We start from the raw sequence: 20,733 nt of genomic DNA on the forward strand, positions 1-20,733 counted from the left end.
TTTTTAAAGAGTTTGACATTTTTGAAGAGTACTGGTCAGTTATGTTGCAGGATGACCCTCAATTACGGTTTGTCTGTTGTTTTCTTATGATTAGACTGAGGCTATAACTTCTTGTTACAAGAATACCACAAAAGTGATGTGCCCTTCTCAGTGCTTCAATTCAGGGCCTACATTATGTTGACATGTTGTATTATTGGTGAAGTTAACCTTGATCACTCAGTTAAGGTAGTGTCTGCCAGGTTTCTCCTCCACAAAGTTACTATTTCTCCCTTTGGAAAAAACCCTGGGAGAGATACTTTGAGACTATGCAAATCTACTATTTTCCCTCAAAACTTTGCCCAGTATTTTGACACCGCTGGTGAATCCTGCCTTCAACAACTAATACTGAGATGTCTGAATGGGGCTTTAAAAGAAAATAAAATATATAAATTATAACAGCCATGTTGTTTGCGATACAAACATACACTTACATATTCTACTGAATGCATCATTTCAACTTATATTCAAACACAAATAAAAGTTATTTTCACTTGTCAGTGTGTTCAGTTAATGTTAATAAACTGTGATAGCAATGAATAACATAATTGAAATGTTACTTACATAACTATGGCTTTTAAAGAAACCTGCTGGACTACTGGTGAGAATTTTGTCTCCTTCCAAACCAATTACTCTTTTACAAATATTTGATTTTGGATCACTCGGGCTTTTTGCAACCACAATGTCACCTCTGAGGGGAAAAAGTCAAAGAAAGTCAGTGTTATTATTAAGCATAAACACATGCATGGCACTGCTACAATACTTTTATAAAGCAACTTAAAGCCACACCCTTTATCCTCTCACATACTAACCCTCCCATACATTTACCAGCTTTGAGAACCTTCAAGACTAACTTAATGGGTCAGAATCCAAAAATGAGAGTGATGGAAAAACTATTAGAAGATTCTAAAATTTTTGACAATTCCACGAGAATTACCTTCTTACACTGTACTTAGTTTGTTACTTTTGTGTCTAAATTTTTAGAATCAAAACTATAAAAAAGCAATCCATGTAAATATCACCAGATTAACCAAGCAAATTTTACTGCCCTGCCTGTAACATTGACTGACTCTACAGCACATATAAAGGTAGAGACATCATCTATGTTTCCTTAGAGCTTAAAGAACTGAGAAATTGCAGCATGTAAATTATATAAACCTACACAGTTCACAGTACAGTCAAAAAGACTTATATTTGAAGAAAAATTATCAGAAGACTTAGCCAGAAAAAATACTAAAAGCTGTCCAAACATATGATACAAAAAATAAACTGGCATATCATACATATAAAACCAACATGGATAGGGTTACATATGGAAGAGATGATTCATGGAATAAGTAACAATTCGCATGTATTAGAAGACTACATAAGATACTTAAAATTGGAAAGGAAGGAGACAGAAATATAGGACTAATGTCCCAACCAAAAAGAATACAACACTCTTTCTGCATGAAATGAGCAATGAGTGAATTCTGTTGCTCACACTCGAAGGGATTTAATATATTTACTTATTGTCTGTACCAGGTTCTTAAAATAATTTGATGCTGCTTATGATAAAAGATGCATATATCAAAATCAAAAGTCATAAAAATAAAGGATGATGGTTAAATTAGAAACCTAGTTATTGCTATATGTAAGTATTATAATGAGTTTGAAACTTTTTGGTAGTCAAGTTAAAAAAGAAATTATGATTATTATCTGCCAATCATTAACTAATAAAATAAGGTTTAGTTTGAAAAGTATGACAAAATTTTTCTTAACAACTAAATCAAAGAGGAAAAGATATGTATGTAAGGAAAGTAAAGATAGCATCTTCATCAGAAATTTTACAGAAATTACAACAGTATCCAGAATAGTCATTTCTTGAGGCTATTCTTAATAAGAGCTGTATGCTATTAAAACACTAAACTCTGTAATTTGGAGTGCAATATAAGGCTTACACTTGTTTGAAAACAGGATAAAGCATCTCTTTCCAACCAACTGCAACTATGGCAGCAGAACTGTTCAGATGAAGAAATTTGCAAATATTGTAACATATGTAACATACTATCAAAGTTGATTATGGTTAGCTTTGGGGAGAGAAATGTTCTCTGTGGGAGTCTTATTCAGCTTAAGTTTGTCAACAAAATAATCAATATGACCCTCATAACAAACTGCACTTGAATGGCAACATAAAAAAATCATAATTTAGTCAAAGTTTTTTTTTTTATAGAAAGCATTATTACTGTAGACTGTACTTCCAGTGGTCTAACCAGATATTATAGGCACAGAACTTAGATCAAAAAAGATTACCTAGAACTCTCCACTCTTTCAAATAGCATTTTAAAATAAACTTAACAGAGTTAAGATTCAAATTTTCCTATATCATTTATAATCATCCTTATTATTCTAGTAGATTATAAGCTTTTGAGATGAAGGATCAACCTCTTACTCAACCCAACATTCTCTATAGACTAGAGCACATCTTATAAATGAGGTGCTCATTGACTGTTCAAAGAGTGAGCAGTAATAAGGGATGACTGTCTCAGGCATGAGAGTTCTGTCCACTGGAGTGAAAAATCCATGTGCTTTAGATACCAGATATGCAGGCTTTTATCATCCCTAAATGGATGACTATTCTGTCTTTAGAAACAGGCAGCTAGCAAGAGTATCTCTTGTCAGGTGTAAGAGATGTGACTGAAATCTCAGAGTTCTGTGCTACAGATTAATGAAAAAAACATTCAGGATAGTAATATTTTTAAAGTAGAGTTACCAACTGACTACCTTGGTTGTAAAAGTTACTTTGGTATGTCTCACATAAATGCCAAATTTTGAGCTGTCTTTCCAGCCAATGGGTTCCCTGAATGAACAGAATACAAAATGAAACTTTCAAAACAACTTATTTACTAAATATAGTTATTTATATTACCCATCTGACTGCAAAGAGTATCCCCTCCAAAAAAAGACAATATTGAAGTATTCATTCAGAAACTATTTAGCCAATGAATCCAGCTTCTTGTTAAGGATGCTTAAAGACTAGAGTGAATCATGTGATTAGCATGGAAAAACATTCGCTTGTCTTCATGTTGTAGTGAACCTAGGTCTCCAGTTAATCCAAAGACTGTACTAAGTTATTTTGATATAAGGTAAAAAGAAAAGGAAGCTAGAATATAACCTGTTATATAAACTTTATTTTATTACCCCCATATCTATCAATTAGGCATCTGAAGTTGTTGGGGAGAAAAGATCTGAAGAATTACCTAAGGCCCATGCTAGACCATAATGCTTGAGGAAGAGTTTCTATCTACAGAAGCTAAGGTGGTGGAAGATCAGCAAATGCAAAAAACAGTTTTACACTGTTCTTGGTGATTTTCCAGTAATGTGAAATACACTATACAAAAGGCCAATAATGAAAGAGGAATACCTAAACCTACTTATGCCATAAGATAAACAACAGCTCAAGTGAGTAAAATTTATATTTTCTGAAGATGAAATGTAATACAGATTTATTTTTAAGAATTATGAAAAACTAACGGACACCAAATTTTAGGGAATCAAAGAGGTTCCCTTTAGAAAATACATTAAATGACTAATACTTGACATCAATTCAGAAGAATAACACTACAGGAGTTAAGTAGAATAAATAATATCTTAAGGATTGGAAACACCATTTAGAAGAGGATTTTAAAAGATTTAGTGGCAAATAATATTTGCCGACGAATTTTGTAACTTAATATAATTAATCAGAAAACTCGTAATAGATAGGATTCCTGGCTCCCAGCTATATATAGTGTTATACAGTCTAAAAGTCATCAACTGCTCATCACAGACTATAGAGAATAAGACAGTCACCAACAGAAATGCAGGATTATTTTGAAAATTAAAAAATCAAATCACTAAGATTTGAATACGTAACTGGCTCCTAAGTCTCTAGTTCTTTACTCGAACGATCCAAGAGACTGAATATTTAGAAAGATTATTAAAATTTCTCACAATGAGAGAAAAAAGTTGAGTCAAAATTTCATCCAGTTGGTCATTAATTTGGTTATTTACAGAAGAGTTTTTAAAGCTAACGTTAAGGAACTGCAGAAAAGACACAATATGTATGTGTGTTTTCACCATGATTTTAATATATTTGTGACAGAAATTTACCTTTGGATACCATAAAAATGTCGACTAAGATTTTCTGCAAAGACAATATCTGAATTTTGAATTGTAGGCTCCATGGATGGTCCAGAACACTGAAAGAAAGGTAATTTTTAAATTTAACTTGAAAACCTTTTAAAATATAAATATCTGATCAGGCTTAAAAGAAAATCAAGCAAATGTTCTTTAAACTTGGAGGATGATTTATAAAAAGCTGGTAGCTCCAAGAGAAGTTCAACTCTATAGAGAAGCCAGCAAATCTGGAACACAGGCAAAATATATTTAAAATGGTTTATTAGTATTATATTATAAAAGATGAATAACATTACCTCTGGGTCCAAATTTTGGCCATCTTGTAAAATTTAAGTGCTTTGAGAGCAGTGACTTTGTCTCTTAAGTTCCCAATTGCTAAACAAGATCACGAACAGTGCTTAGCATAAAGTTGATACTCAACACATACTTGTTGAATGAACAAATGAATGATGTTTTTTCTTCTTGCTATGGCCAAATATCATCCAGAAGCCCATGACAGTAATTTAGCAAGTGGTATCATACTATTTTCAACTAACTGATGTCTTTCATTCTCTTCAAGAGAATAGCTTATTCATTTTGGGGGGCTGCAAGTTACATTTTCTACTGAAAAATACTGGCATAATGAGATGCACTTTAAAAACTTTCATATTAGTGTGTCTTAAAACAATAATCTTCATATATACCTCAAAACAGGTATGAGGTACATATGGACAGGGAGTTGGTGACGGACAGAGAAGCCTGGTGTGCTGCAGTCCATGTGGCTGCAAAGAGTTGGACACAACTGAGTGACTGAACTGAACTGATACCTCAAAACTATAGTATATTATCATTGTAATCTAAAAAATCTACATACAACAGTCTTCATCCAATTCAGTTGTATGTAAATAAAACTTTTTACTCAAAACTTCCTACTCAGGCAGAAAAAAAGACCACAATGAAAGTTTTTTGCTGTCTCTGTAGTCTACTGGAGGCACCAGTATAGATTTTAAAAAAAAATCAAAGGGGAATTTCAGTTAGATATATTTATTTGCCTAAATATAGTTATTAGAATTATTCCAACTTGAGATTATATGACTATAAATCTCTTTAGAGTAAACCTGTAAACACAGCAACACCAATAGCAAAACTCAGACTGAACAATCAACCGAATTATTATTTCATTTATAGGACAAAAGGTGAGTACTGGCATGATTGATAGATTTATGATGCAATATTAAGAAAATACATTGGGAAAAGGACAGCCTTAACATTTTAATTTTGACACAAGGCAGAATAAATCATTTGTTTTAGTAACAGTTATTGACACTCTTCACAGTAGTTAAAAAGTAGGATTTTTGAAAATCAGAGAAATCTGTGCTGAAATTCCAAGTCTACTTGGAATTGTGGGACTTGTAGAAAGTTACTTGAGCTTTCTGAGCCTCAGCTTCCTCATGTACATAGTACTAGTGGACTTCTAGTAAGTAGTTCAGGGGCTTCCCTGGTAGCTCAATGGTAAACAATTTGCTTGCAACTCAGGAGATGCGGATTCAGTCCCTGGGTCAGGAAGATCCTCTGAACAAGGAAATGGCAACCCACTCTAGTATTCTTGCCTGGGAAATCCCATGGATGGAGGAGCCTGGCGGGCTACAGTCCATGGGGTCGCAAAAGAGTTGTACACAGCTTAGCAACTAAACAACAATAATATGTATCTCACAGAGTGTAAAAGATTAAATAAGTTAATAAACATAAAATATCAAACACATCCTGGAACACAGTAAGTAGTACTCAATAATGGGAAAAACTAATATTTCATTAGATTAACAGGGACTTTTGTGCCCCTGAAAGAAACAATACAGGACCACATTTAAAGTTACAGTTCTGTTTTACATCAGTGCCAATGCAAACAAACACTCTTCCTTCAATTTAAAAGAATAACATGTTTTATATGATTATTTTCTTGAAGTGAGCACTTACCATGAGAACACCACCAACATACTCAAAAGCACAATGAGCTATGCAGCCGTACTGAACAGTATAGCCAACAAGTCGAAAGGTTTTTCCCAGAACACCACGAAGCATAGTTCTATGTAGACTCTGCCACCATTGGCCTGATGGTAAATTTCAAAAAGTTTCATGATCAATACTATTTAAAAATATTTAAGAGATAACTCTACTGTAAAATATTTTACAATTACCCAAAGGGTAGTAAATGCCTAATATAATTTGTGCAGAAAATCAAAAGTTTACTTTCATTTTTGCTATACAGATTTTTTTTTAAAGGTAAATCATAGCCACTTAATATTCTGATCTACTAAACAGATTATATTCAAATATTACTGGGTTTAAATATAAATTAGATAACTAGTAGACTCTGAACTTGTCTCTCCCCTTTCATGCCCTGGTTATTTCTTGATATCAAAGCTGATACTTAAGAAAAGATATTAACTCTTTCAAGTATTAATAATAGTTCTTCATACTATTGCCAGTGATAGAACATCAGTTCTTGTCATAACCTAATAGGATTATAAAGAGGAAAAAACTAGAACATATATATATGAAAAGGAAAGTTTTAAATTACTTCCTTTATTAACTTGTGTGATCTTCAATGAATTACTTCATCTCTATGGGCCTTAATAAAATGGAAATAACAGTATCTCACAAAATGGTTCAAGAATCAAATTCAATTAACATGTCCTAGTGGCTTTGTAAACTGTAGTTACATTCAGTTGTCAGTTATTAATTGCTACTATAACAATGAACACATGATTATGAAACATCATTAAGAACCATATATATTTTAAAAAGCCATATATACTTGACATACTGATATTATTCATCTAAAATATTCCTAGTATTTGTCCCTTCTTTTGTATTTACCTGCTACAGCTATGTTTCAAGCATTTCTGAACTAATGGCCTAATGCTTAGGCCTAGACTTCTAGGCACTGTTATCAGATTAAATTTACTAAAACACATCAACAATAATAACATGTAACATTTGCTCAATGCTTGGTATATAAGTCAGGCTTTACAAATTAATCTCTGTGAGACAGATATTATTACTATTATCATTTTATAGATAAGGAACCTAAGTGTAGTCAGCTTACATGCTAAACATCACAAAACTAGAAACTCAAGAACCTAACCATTACGTTACACTGACTCCCATATTTCTCCCTTGCTCTCATAACCTCTGTAGTTTTCTATCGCATATTACTCACTTTCAGGATTCTTTTTCAAATAGCTTCCATCCCATCTTCAGATTCCAACCTGACCTTCCTTGATGCTCCTACAGAAACTGACTGCTCAACCATACCCTTGTTTACTTAAACTGCCCACGAACACTTAATGCTCTCAACAGGCAAGTTGTTGCTTCTCATTTGGGTTCCCATTGTTCATTTTCAATGATTAAGAATACTGTCTCTAAAGTTGATCTGTCAAAGCAGATACCCTGGCTCCACCACATTTTATCTGTGTGACGTTCCCGTTATTCTACCTATGTAAATCTCAAGTGCCTTTACCTGTAAAATGGCCTTACTATCAGTATCTCAGAGAGTTAAGTCAGGATTACTTGTAATCAGATATGAAGTGTGTGTAGTGAAATAGATCAAAAAATGCTAGTTACTGTGTCATTTGCTTGGCGATTAGCATGTACTATATAACCTTATATAATTAAGTTCCATTTCCAAATGTCTAAGATTCTGCCTATCTTATGTTTAAATAAAATAGATTTTTTTTTTCCTTTTGGATGCACCGTGCGATTTGCAGGATCTTAGTTCCCTGACCAGGGAGTGAGCCCAAGCCCTAGGCAGGGAAAGCACAAAGTCCTAACCACTGGACTTCCAGGGAAGTTGCAATAATAGGATTTTAGAACCCACAGGAGAGGACTATTATTTATCAGTGTTTTATTACTTATTAGTGTTTAGTCACTTATTAAACATAGATTATATCTTCCCTGGTGGCTCAGAGGTTAAAGCGTCTGCCTCCAATTCAGGAGACCCGGGTTCGATTCCTGGGTCGGGAAGATCCCCCTAGAGAAGGAAATGGCAACCCACTCCAGTATTCTTGCCTGGAGAATCCCATGGACGGAGGAGCCTGATAGGCTAAAGTCCACAGGGTCACAAAGAGTCGGACATGACTGAGCGACTTCACTTTACTTTCTAAACATAGATTATGTCATCTCCCCTAACAAGTCTTCACTGGGCCACCCCAACAAATGTTACCTATGCTTTGTATCACTTACCTAATTTCAGCAAACACTGATTATAATACCGCACTATATTATTTGTATCTTTCTCTTATTATGTATTTTATTACATACTATATTTGCTTCTATGTCGGTGGGCAGTGACTGTACACTATTCATCTTTGAATCCATGGGGCTCGACTGAATTAATGAATATATATTGAACGCAAATCTGCTATATTTTCCACATCTTTAGTATAATAAAATGGTATTAAGGTTCAAAATGATCAGAAGAACACTGAGATTTTTGGTCAACAAGGAGACAGACTAATGTCATACTCACTGAAAGAAGAAACTACCAGTAACATATGAAAAAGTGTTCTTGTTAAATTTTTTAAGTAACATGAACTATTCCATCTTAGGAATCTGGCTTACAGTAATAACTGACATTTTAAAAACTAATGATTTTTAGAATTTAATAAGTTAATAAATAGTGATACTTAAAAACACTTCATAACTAAAGCGAGGGGAGGGATGGAAAGGAGGGAGACTTCTGTCCGCACAGGGACGCGGGGGGGGGGGGGGGGGGGGCGGGGGGCGGCGGCCGCGGTCTGTCCGGTGGTCTTTCCAGTGTAAGGGAAAAGGAGAGCGAGAAAGTGGGGAGCGGCGTAAAAAGGGGGCCGGAGCGAAGGCGGCTCCTTGCCTGCCCCCACCCCGCGCCTCCATCCCCGCCGGGCACCCCGCCCACCACCCGCTCAGTCGCCAGGGTGGCGTACCCTGTCCCGCGCCCTGCGGCGTCGTCTCTGGCGTCTCTCTTCCGCCCGACCTCCCCGCCACATCACCGGAGAGTGGGTCCGAGGGTTCTGGGTGGCCGAGCTCCCTCTCCCCGCCCCGAACGCGCCTTCGCCTCTGGCGCCGGCCACGACTGCCCCGGGTTAGAGACCGCACAGCGCGGAGCCTCTGGCGCGTCTCTGCACGGCAGGGCGGTGCATGGCTCCTCGTTGGGAGCCCGCCCTGGACCGGTCTGCCTGGCTGGCCGTCGGTCGTCCACTGCTCTGGACCCGGTGCCCGGTCGCCAGGCGCCTCTGCCCGCCCTCCGAACCTTGGGACTTCCCCATCTTCTCCCCCGCTCCCCGTCCAGCGCTCGCTCGCTCGCACTCTGACTGCAGTGCAGGAGACTTCGGTTCGATTCCTGGGTCAGGAAGATCCCCTGGCGAAGGAAATGGCAACCCATTACAGTATTCTTGTCTGGAAAATTTCTTGGACAGACGAGGCCGGCAGGCTACAGTCCATGGAGTCGCAGGAGTTAGACACGACTGAGCGACCAAACCACCACAACTAAAGCTCAATTAATTCAAAAAAGATCTAAGAGGAGTAACAGTAACAGAATATTATTTGTAAAGTTAACTAGGTTGTGTAAATACCACTTTGCTCCCATTATAATATTAGGGGAAAAGTAGGGGCCCGACTTAGCAACTAAGCAACAACGACAAGGGCAAGTCCGAAGGCTTAGCTGTGAAAGTGTGATCTATGAGACAAACCCTAAAAAGTAGTGAAATAGATATTACATTTAAAAAACAAAACAAAAAAAGAGCTTATCTGATGTTACAGAGGGGATATATTATCAAACAAAAGGAAACATGAGGCACTCGGCAAGAAGACATTGATAATACAGATATAAGGTGAAATTTAGAGAGGAAATTAATAGAAATCTACCAAAATTTATATAATTTGAATTGTGCAATATATTTTGCTTTTGGCTAAAAAACATACTAAAAAAAATACAAAGATGCTATAACTATACAATGGTTCTGGTCTTCCGAGAAGTCCTGTAGTTAACTTCCATTCACAAGTATTTGGGACCATAAACCCTTTTTTTATTATTACTCAGCAAATGTCCAATTTCAAATACAATGTTTGAGAAGAAACTATCTCATAAAATACTAAAGTAAATCAGTGATCAGAAGAAAAAAGTTAACAGACATCATTTCTTCCTTACAGATACTAGCAACAGAATGGAGGCTGAAGTATCTGAAATAATTTTGGGTCTTAGTCTCTTAAATAGAAAGAGCTATGGAGCTATTTATAGAGGACTCTGAGGATCAAGACTAGTTGGTCTTATATTTTAAAAGAGGAGCACTGTTGAGAAATACTGAAACTGAGATTAAGAGCTCACAAATTTATTTAAGAGAAACATCAAGAGTAGAAAGTAACATTCATATAGTGTTAGTAGCTCAGTCACATCCAACTCTTTGCGACCCCATGGATGTAGCCCCCCAGGTTCCTCTGCCCAAGGGATTCCCCAGGCCAAGAATACTGGAGTGGGTGGCCATTCCCTTCTCCAAGGGATCTTCTCCACCAGGGACAAAACCTAGGCCCTCTGCATTGCAAGCAGATTCTATACTGTCTGAGCCACCAGGGAAGCCCAAATTCATGTCAGATATAAAAAAATCACACATACTGCTAGGGTTCAATATCTCTACTGGCTAAAAGGATTAAGACAGGGGTTTCAAACCTCTGGTTAACACAGTGATTTCAAAGGATCCATAACTCTATATGTGCATACATGTGCCAGATATCTTGCTTGTCACTTTGGATTTGCTCTCTACCTTTCTCCATACTGCTCTCTACACTTGGAAAACTGACCTATATGAACTATATCAAGGCACTTCAGTCAAGCTTTGACTGAACCCCAGCAGGAAGTCAGAGAGAGAGAGGAAGGGTTATTTTCCTGGCTATTTCCTTGGGTATTCTTCTTAGGCTGGCTATGTCTTTTGACCAAAGGTCACTGACACCCCAAAGGCATAGGAGTCTTTGAGGAGTCCCCTACTGGCCAAGTTTGAGATTATTTTAAAAAGTAGTAACAGTAATAAATAATATAGTAGAATAAAAATGAGATCTAGTCAATACATTTTTTTTTTAAAAAAAGTATGTGTTGGGGATAAGGAAAGTTCTTAATAAAAAAAAATAGCAGCTAATAAATACAGCAGGAATAATGAAATGAACACCAATTCAGGCAAGGGCCATTAATAGATGCTTAAAATAACTCGATGATATCCTTGGATTATAAGAATTAGTATTACTAAAATGGCCATACTACTCAGAGTAATCTATAGATTTCATGTTATCCCTATCAGATTACCTATGACATTTTCAAAGAACTAGAATAATCCTAGAATTTATACGTAACTACAAAGACCCAGAACTGCCAAAGCACTCCTGAGGAAAGAGAACAAAGCTGGAGGCACAAGCCCTGGCAGACTTCAGACAACACTATAAAGATACAGTGATTAAAACAGCATGGGACTGGCACCAAAACAGACACATGGACCGACAGAATAGAGTCCAGAAACAAACCCCCAAACCAAAGGTCAATTAATTTTCAACAAAGGAGGCAAGAATATACAATAGAGAAAAGACAGTCTCTTAAATAAGTGATGCTGGGAAAAACTGGACAACTACATTTAAAAGAAGGAACTTAGAATGGTCTTCAACAACATACACAAAAATAAATTCAAAATGGATTAAAGATCTAAATGTAATACCAGATACTATAAAACTCCTAGAAGAAAATATAGGCAGAATACTCTGATATAAATGACAGCAATAATTTTTAAATCTGTCTCTTAGAAATATGGAAATAAAAAAAAATAAACAAGGGGGATCTAATTAAACTTGAAGTTACTGCACAGCAAAGAAAACCATAAAAAAAGATAACCTACAGAACGGGAGAAAATATTTGCAAATGATGTTACCTACAAGGGATTAATTTCCAAATTATATACAAAGAGCTCATATAGCTCATAATAAAAACAAACAAATGACCCAATCAAATAACGGGCAGAGGACTTAAATAGACATTTCTCCAAAGAAGACATACAGATGTCCAACAGGCACATGAAAGTATGTTCAACATCGCTAATTATTAGAGAAATAAAAATCAAAACTACAATGACGTATCACCTCACACCAGTCAAAATGGCCATCATTACAAAGTCTACAAATAATAAATGCTGGAAAGAGTGTAGAAAAATGGGACCCTCCTACATCATTGGTGGGAATGTAAGTTGGTACAGCCACTATGGAGAATAGTATGTAAGTTCCTTAAAAAACTAAAAATAGAGTCACCTTATATGCAGGGTACATCATGAGAAACGCTGGGCTGGAGGAAGCACAAGCTGGAATCAAGGTTGCCGGGAGAAATATCAATAACCTCAGATATGCAGATGACACCACCCTTATGGCAGAAAGTGAAGAACTAAAGAGCCTCTTGATGAAAGTGAAAGAGAGTGAAAAAGTTGGCTTAAAGCTCAACATTCAGAAAACTAAGATCATGGCAACCAGTCCCATCACTTCATGGCAAATAGATGGGGAAACAGTGGACACAGTGGCTGACTTTATTTTTCTGGGCTCCAAAGTTACTGCAGATGGTGACTGCAGCCATGAAATTAAAAGACGCTTATTCCTTGGAAGGAAACTTATGACCAACCTAGACAGCATGTTAAAAAGCAGAGACATTACTGTATCAACAAAGGTCCTAGTCAAGGCTATGGTTTTTCCAGTGGTGATGTATGGATGTGAGAGTTGGACTATAAAGAAAGCTGAGCACCGAAGAATTGATGCTTTTGAACTGTGGTGTTGGAGAAGACTCTTGGGAGTCCCTTGGACTGCAAGGAGATCCAACCAGTCCATCCTAAAGGAGATCAGTCCTGGGTGTTCATTGGAAGGACTAATGCTGAAGCTGAAAATCCAGTACTTTGGCCACCTCATGCGAAGAGTTGACTCATTTGAAAAGACCCTGACACTGGGAAAGATTGAGGGCAGGAGGAGAAGGGGATGACAGAGGATGAAATAGTTGGATGGCATCACCGTCAATGGACATGGGTTTGGGTGGACTCTGGGAGTTGGTGATGGACAGGGAGGCCTGGTGTGCTGCAGTTCATGGGGTCGCAGAGAGTCAGACACGACTGAGCAACTGAACTGAACTGATATGGTTGGCTAAGTGCCGAGGAATAATGATTTTGAAATGTAGTGTTGGGAGAAAACTCTTGAGAGTCCCTTAGACTGCAAGATCAAACCAGTCAATACTAAAGGAAATCAATCCTGAATATTCACTGGAGGGACTGATGCTGAGGCTGAAGCTCCAATATTCTGGCCACCTGACGCAAAGAGTCAGTTCACTGGAAAAGACCCTCATGCTGGGAAAGACTGAAGGCAGGAGGAAAAGGGGACAACAGAGGACGAGATGGTTGGATGGCATCACCAACTCAATGGACATGAGTTTAAGCAAGCTCCGGGAGATGGTGAAGGACAGGGAAGTCTGACATGCTGAAGTCCATGGGATCGGAAAGAGCTGGACATGACTGAGTGACTGCAATTCCACTCCTGGGCATGTATACAGAGTAAACTCTTATTCAGAAAGATACACGCATCCCAAAGTTCATAGCAGCAATATTTACAATAAACAAGACATGGAAGCAACCTAAGTGTTCATCAACAGATGAATGGATAAAAATGTGGTACATATATACAATGGAATATTACTCAGCCATAAAAAAGAATGAAACATTGTCATTTGCAGCAACAGAGATGGACCTATATATTATAAGTAAAGTAAGTCAGGAAGAGAAAGACAAATACCATATGATATTACTTATATGTGGAATCTTAAAAAAAATGATAGAGATGAACTTACTTACAAAATAGAAATAGACACAGACATAGAAAACCAGCTAATGGTTACCAAAGGGGAAAAGGTGGGAAGGATAAATTAGGAGCTTTGGACTAAAAGATACACCCTACTTTATGTAAAACAGATAAACAACAAGGCTCTACTGTATAGCAAAAGGAACTACATTCAGTATCATATAATAAACCATAATGGAATAGAATCTGAATAAGGATAGATAACTGAATCACTTTATGTACACAAGGAACAAGCACAACATTATAAATCAGCTGTAGTTCAATTTTAAAAATACTGAGTAAAAGGTTGTTGGTAAACAGGATAGGTACAAAATATTAAAATACATAACTTATTATTTACAAAGGAACAGAATACCTTTACACGGAGAGATCAAGTAAATATTATCTTAACTATATGATCCAATTTAGCTGCACACATAAAGGTAAAAACTGATATGGAGCTTCCTGACAATCTTATCATCATTGTACTATTCTTGCCAAAAATGTATAACCTAAATCTAATTATGAACAATCAGACACATCCATACCATAATTAGGTCGATTAGGACATGGATATCTCAGAGTGAGGGATTCAATTATTCTACCTACCACATCAATACCAACACACTAAACTAGTAGTTATCAAAGTATGGTCCCCAGATCAGCAGGAGGGGCATCAAAGCAACTTGTTTGAACTGCAAATTCTTGGGCCAAACTCGAGATTTATGTAATCAGAAATTCTTGGAGTACTGTTCAGCAATTTGTGTTTTAACAAGTTCTCCAGGTGATTATGAAGCAAAATTTGAAAACTATTGCTGTAAGCTCCCAGGATGGCCAATGGGCACATTTATCCTTGAGCAGCTTTGCTCAGCTAGTCATTTATTACTGGGTGCTGTATAAATGTATAAATATTGCCATATTTCATGTGTGCTGTGAAAAAAGTTGGGGAGCTTTGGAATACAGAATTTTAGTCTCCTAGGAAATAGAATTTGTTGCTTTTTATTCCCTATCATATTTACATGAAAAAAAAAACTGAGTTAGATAAATTAGGAGTTTGGGATTGACATATACACACGACTATATATAAAACAGGTAAACCAGAACCTATCATACAGCAGATAACTATATTCAGTATCTTACAGTAACCTATAATGGAAAAGAATCTAAGAAAATATGTATATATAAATGAATCACTTTGCTATACAACTAACACATGGTAAATTAACTATACTTCAATTAAAAACTGAGTTATTAATGTAGAGAACCAATTCCTTTAGTGGGGAGCCTATGTACTCTAACAGAGAATTACTAGAACAGCTAGGGGAAAAAAAAAAAAAAGGAAAATTTAAAATTGTGACTGTGTCACATAATACAGGAAAAGATATGAGGATACTTCTTTCAGAAAAGCTTTAAGAGACTTCTGATTAAAATACAGCAAAACTTCACATAATGCTGACATAAAAAAGCAAAGTTGTTGTCTACTTTAAACAGCTATCTGCATTATAGACTTAAGAATGCCTTCTTCCTGTAACATAAAGTTAGAAAACATTATGTTAGATGTAGACTACAATGGCTTCTTTCCTCAAATACCAACCAAAATAACAACAGCCACAAATATTTAAATACATGCAAGAACACGTTCTGTTCTGAACAAGCACTGTTCTAACTACATATATTAGCTCATTTAATTCTTACAATAACTATGAGAACTTAAGTATCTGAGGGACAGAAAAGAGAACAAACTATTCAAAATCACACAGCTCATACACAGCAGAGCCAGAATTCAAAATGAGGAGGCTGGGTTCTAAAATCCACTACTACACTATATGCCTCTCAATAAAAATCAAAGAAACTTATTGGAAACTATAAAATAGGCATGGGAGAGAGGTTGGACTGGTTAAAACTAGCTAAAGGGGGCTTCCCTGGTGGCTCAGTCAGTAAAGAATCCACCTGCAATGCAAGAGACACTGGTTCGATCCCTAGGTTGGGAAGATCCCCTGGAGAAGGAAATGACAACCCACTCCCATATTCTTCCCTGGGAAATAAAGTGTATATGCAAATATATATCTCAAACTAGCTAAAAAGATGGAGCAGAATGAACTCCAGAAGATGTAAAAGAAGTAGACATTTCTCCATCCTTAGAAGTTTCAGGGAATAGGGGTACAAGTCTAAGACCTTGATTTATGTCTAAGCATTGAAGAAGCCTTTATGGGTATTTCAGAATACCCAAAGCCACAAAAAAAATATCCACCTAATTGTTCAGGTGTTAAATTCCTTTGAAAAGAGAAAGCATTCTGTTTCAGAAAAAGAAAAAAAAGTAAAGTGTCAGGGTTAATTGAGACTATCAGTTTACAGAAATGCATTCATTTTAAAATATAACCAGTCAAAGAAGTGATTAATGTACTTTTTTTTGATAAACAGAACAGTTAGTGAATATATTAGCATTTAAAGAAGGATTCACCTTAAGGAAAAGGTGAGGAAAGAGTAGATGTGAAGCAGAAGACAAATCGCAACATTAAAGAGTTTTGCTACATTTACCTTCATTTGGACAAGAAAAAAAACAGCAGACTTAAACATTCCTGACACCTTTATGATTTCTAAAGTTCAAAGATATCTACGCAAAATACACTTTTAGCATATAATTATACATGTTTGTATATATATATATATACACACACACATAAAGTAGCTGAAAGACATATGTCCATTTCAAGACTATGAATGGAAGTCACTGTGACAAGGAGAGAACAACAGACTCATTGAGACACAGAAGCTGAGTGGTGTACCCTGTTCTACAGCTAAATAATTCACTCACACAGCAGCCTCTCCATCAGAGTAACTCAAATTCCTGCCAATGCGAAGTCACCTTCAGGGCTGCTCACCAATTGTTCAAATCTATAATGTCAAATCTACTTTAAGACTTGTGCACAGGGTATTTTTTATTTTCTAGAACTGCAAATTCAAGGAACACTTATCCCCGTAATCAATGAAGATTCTATTTAAATCTATTTATTTTGATTCATCCTCAGAGGAAATAAGTAACATCACTTTAAGGTTTAAAGCAGTGAAAACTGCTTTAAATATGACTGCAGCATCAAAATAATTCAAGAACCTCATTTAACACCCAAACTTAAAAAAACAAATTCCAAACTTCCAGGCTCCCATCATGGAGCTAATGAATAAGAATTTGTGGGAGCAAGGCTGCAGAATTAGTAGTTTTAATAAGCTCCCAGAAAATCCAGTAAAGGACTCTGCGCTTCATTTGAAACCACTGAGACATACTCACCATTTTCAGAAACTTGACAAAATTTAACCATTCATTATTTTTAAACTAATTGCTACCTTTGGGATAATTCTATAAATTTTCATCATCAAACTTAATAATGCTAACATTTCAATGATCTGAAAAATCCAATATTATTTTCTGAAATTCACTCTTTATGTATATACACACACACACATAAAATCAAAACTCATTTTATGTTTATAAAGCATTAAGTAGTTGACACTTTTAATACAATCAAGTACCAGCCTCCAAACAGTTAAATATCAAAACCACCCCATTCATTCACCAACAATTCCCCATTGGTTATGTAACTCATCTATTTCAGAACAATATACAAGTTGTACAAACAATAGTTGAAGGATATTCATTCAAATGGAAGAAATATCATTTAGCATTATTATAGGCTAGCTGTTGTGTACCAGCCTACAGGTCATACATGGTCCTTTGGAGAAAATACTAAGGCTCACACATTACCAATAAAGAAAAAACGTTCATCATCTCTTAAATAATCAAGAAGTCCTAAGATTTCCTATCTTGTTCTTTTATTACAACTGACTTAATTAGTAAAATTTTCTTCATTTCTCCCATCCTACATCCCTTTTTCTTATCTCCAAAATAACTTCCTTAACTTTCATTGACATCATTATGAGTTACTTGTACAATAAATTACTAGTTGTAGCTTTTAACAATGAGTCAAGTTTCTTATACTCAATCAGGTATTAAATTCAAGTAATCCATACCTGTTTGAAAAAATGTATATTACTGAAAAGATCATATATGCTTACAATGAATTTAATTAAGTGAGGTTATTTGGGACTTTCCAAAGGAGATAATCATTTCTAATCAAATAAAAATAATGTCTAGAACAGGGAAGTAAAAAAACACTAACTCTCAAATGCCACTCAGAATAAAAAGCAGAAAAGTAAACAGTGAAAATGTTTAATAAAATTTTTAGATAAATTTTATTTTCAAAGGAAAGCTATGCTTTTGAAATAATTATGTAATACTATTAACTACCATAGAAAGTTACCCTGAGAAATACACTACCTGACAAAATAATTTGAAATTACACATAAGTCAAATACTGTATATTTAAAATACAAATAATTATATTATGATGATAAGAAAAAGATTTTAGTTCACTTATTTCATGAACAGGTCTTTTCAGTGTAATATAATTTTACATAAACAGCTTTTCAAATAATAAAAACACAAATAGAAGACTATAAAAGTCCTTTATAAACTACCACAATGCAGTTCAGTAGAAATATTATTAAGCTTTCTCATTCATTCATTTTAAATGTGAAAACAAATGAAGAAACACATTTTGGGACACAAACCAGTTAAAATTCATTAGAATGACAAGTTTGCTAGGTAGGTTTGACCAATGATCACTATATAAATTTATTAAAATTTATTATTGATTTTTTAGACAAAGACCTCATATAGAGAAAAGTAAAGTGTACTATATGTTAACAGAGGCTATAAGCATATCAATATTTTATGTAAAATGGATGACTATATTTCAGTTATTCTTATAATTTCAAAACATTTTAGTCACCTACATTTAGTTAAGACTTTAAGTTTGAAAACATTTAAATTAAGGTTTTATAATCCATTTTTTCACAATATGAAACTACTAAACCAAAAACTACCATAAGATAAAAATCAAGTGCTGTGAATAAATATTTTAAAAGTAAGTACTCCAGGATCATAACACTGACAACACTAATTATCTTTTCTAGTCTTGGCAGTTATGTTGCATACTGTTTGGGTGACTGATGGGATAATTTCACTTCATTTTCTCTCAGTTTATTCTGAACCGTGTAAGAGAAGAATATTAAAATAATTAACACCTCTAAACAAAGTACTTGATAAAGTTTTTGGTTGAAATAAAATGCTTTAAAAAAAGAGTCAATTAACTAATACATGATTCTAAAGCAAGTAAATCCCCATCTGCTAAAGGAAAACACTAAGAATTTCTGATTTTAAAAAATAGTCTTTCAGTATTAATATAAACTATCTTAAGACCTAAGGTCATATACTTTCAAAAGAGCCCTTTTTCTATTAGCAAATTGAGCCAGCATTTCCTTAATTATCAAAAGTATGTTGATATATTTTAATATCATTAAGCATTTTATTCACTAAAAACATTTAATTCAGCAGGAATTGAAGCAGTCACAAAAAAAGGTAAAACATATGACAAATTACTCCCTTTCCTTATATCTATGCAGTGTTGGATTTGTTAATAATGGCCTTGTATCTAAAAGAACACCAACGTATGTAAATTAGTATTTAATCTCAAATATAAGTCTTTACCAATAGCAAATACATTATGTCACCAAACTGGAAAAAGCATAAAGTACACTATGAATCAACTTTTCTATCTTAATATTTTAATAAATTTTAAGTCATATTTAGTTTATAGTCTATATATGTCTTACATAACTTATGAGTCATATAGATTATAATAAGGCAACATATTCTAAATAAAAAAGCATATTCTTTGCCTTGATCACCTGATTTTTTTGCTGTTGTTGTTTATAAAATTAATCACAGTTAGCAGGAAAGAAATCGCTTTGAGCTTCATGAATGACATCCAAGAGATGGAAAAGGATTAGTTCTCAGCTGCTGCCAGTTATAGCGCCAGGTGGCTTTTTCTGCAGTGAAGGTGTTACCGGTAATCCCATTACACTGGTACTAAATCTTGCAGACATCAAAATTATCACCAAGGTTCCTTTTCATCCCATCCTTTCCAAATGACTGGAAGTCGCTTCACCTGAAAGAAGTCAAATCCACATGCAGCTGCTATTTTAGCAGGCAGCAAACTCCCTGAGAATGCCAGTTGTGATTCAATTTTGCTGTGCTGGTGGCCCCCTATTCCCTGTCCAATAATACATCTGTTAAAAAATCCTACAGCTACAAATCAAGTTTAATCCTACCAGGGACCTCATGTTGGTCTTGTCTTCCAAAAAGGCAGCAGGTTCTGTTGTCTATCTGCTGGCGTCCAGGGAATACCCTTCAAATCCCAGCCCTACTTAGAAGAATAAGCTAAGGATCACAAAACATGACCTCAAAAACCCTGATATGACTATATTCTGACCCAGAGGCATTCATTCTAGGTGAAGATTAGAACTTTGCATAATAAGATTACACAGCAAGTGAATGATATCAAGGGACTATCCATATGCAGCCGCCTGGTTTTCTATAGACAGCCTGTGCTCTGCAATATGCAGTGCAGACGAAAAAAAGCTTGGTCTTTCTAGCTGAAATAAAATAGATTCACATAAATTAGTTGGCCATTTCCAGATTCCTAAATCCCCTATTACATCTTTTATTGACAGCTCCTGTGAGGATAGCACAAATGTTATTCCTTTTTATTCTGTGCTTCTATAACAATCATG

The 20,733-nt window shown here is 35.4% G+C and overlaps 1 protein-coding gene across 5 annotated transcripts in view; it reads right to left on the reverse strand.

The window, feature by feature from the left end:
* Positions 1-20,733, reverse strand: part of IMMP1L (inner mitochondrial membrane peptidase subunit 1) — a 71,388-nt gene that overhangs the window by 21,262 nt on the left and 29,393 nt on the right. For 3 of the 5 annotated variants that reach the window (XM_061151292.1, XM_061151284.1, XM_061151266.1), the window contains 3 exons: positions 6,148-6,281; positions 4,168-4,256; positions 601-727 (listed from right to left, as the gene is read on the reverse strand). In XM_061151292.1, the coding sequence (XP_061007275.1) occupies positions 601-727; positions 4,168-4,256; positions 6,148-6,252 (321 nt within the window). In that variant the 5' untranslated portion in view covers positions 6,253-6,281. Of the gene's footprint in view, positions 1-600; positions 728-4,167; positions 4,257-6,147; positions 6,282-19,848; positions 20,109-20,733 lie in introns of all 5 variants that reach the window. The other 2 variants (XM_061151276.1, XM_061151301.1) reach the window with 1 other exon arrangement.

Source organism: Dama dama, chromosome 1 (assembly GCF_033118175.1).
Source record: "Dama dama isolate Ldn47 chromosome 1, ASM3311817v1, whole genome shotgun sequence".
Lineage (NCBI taxonomy): Eukaryota > Metazoa > Chordata > Mammalia > Artiodactyla > Cervidae > Dama > Dama dama.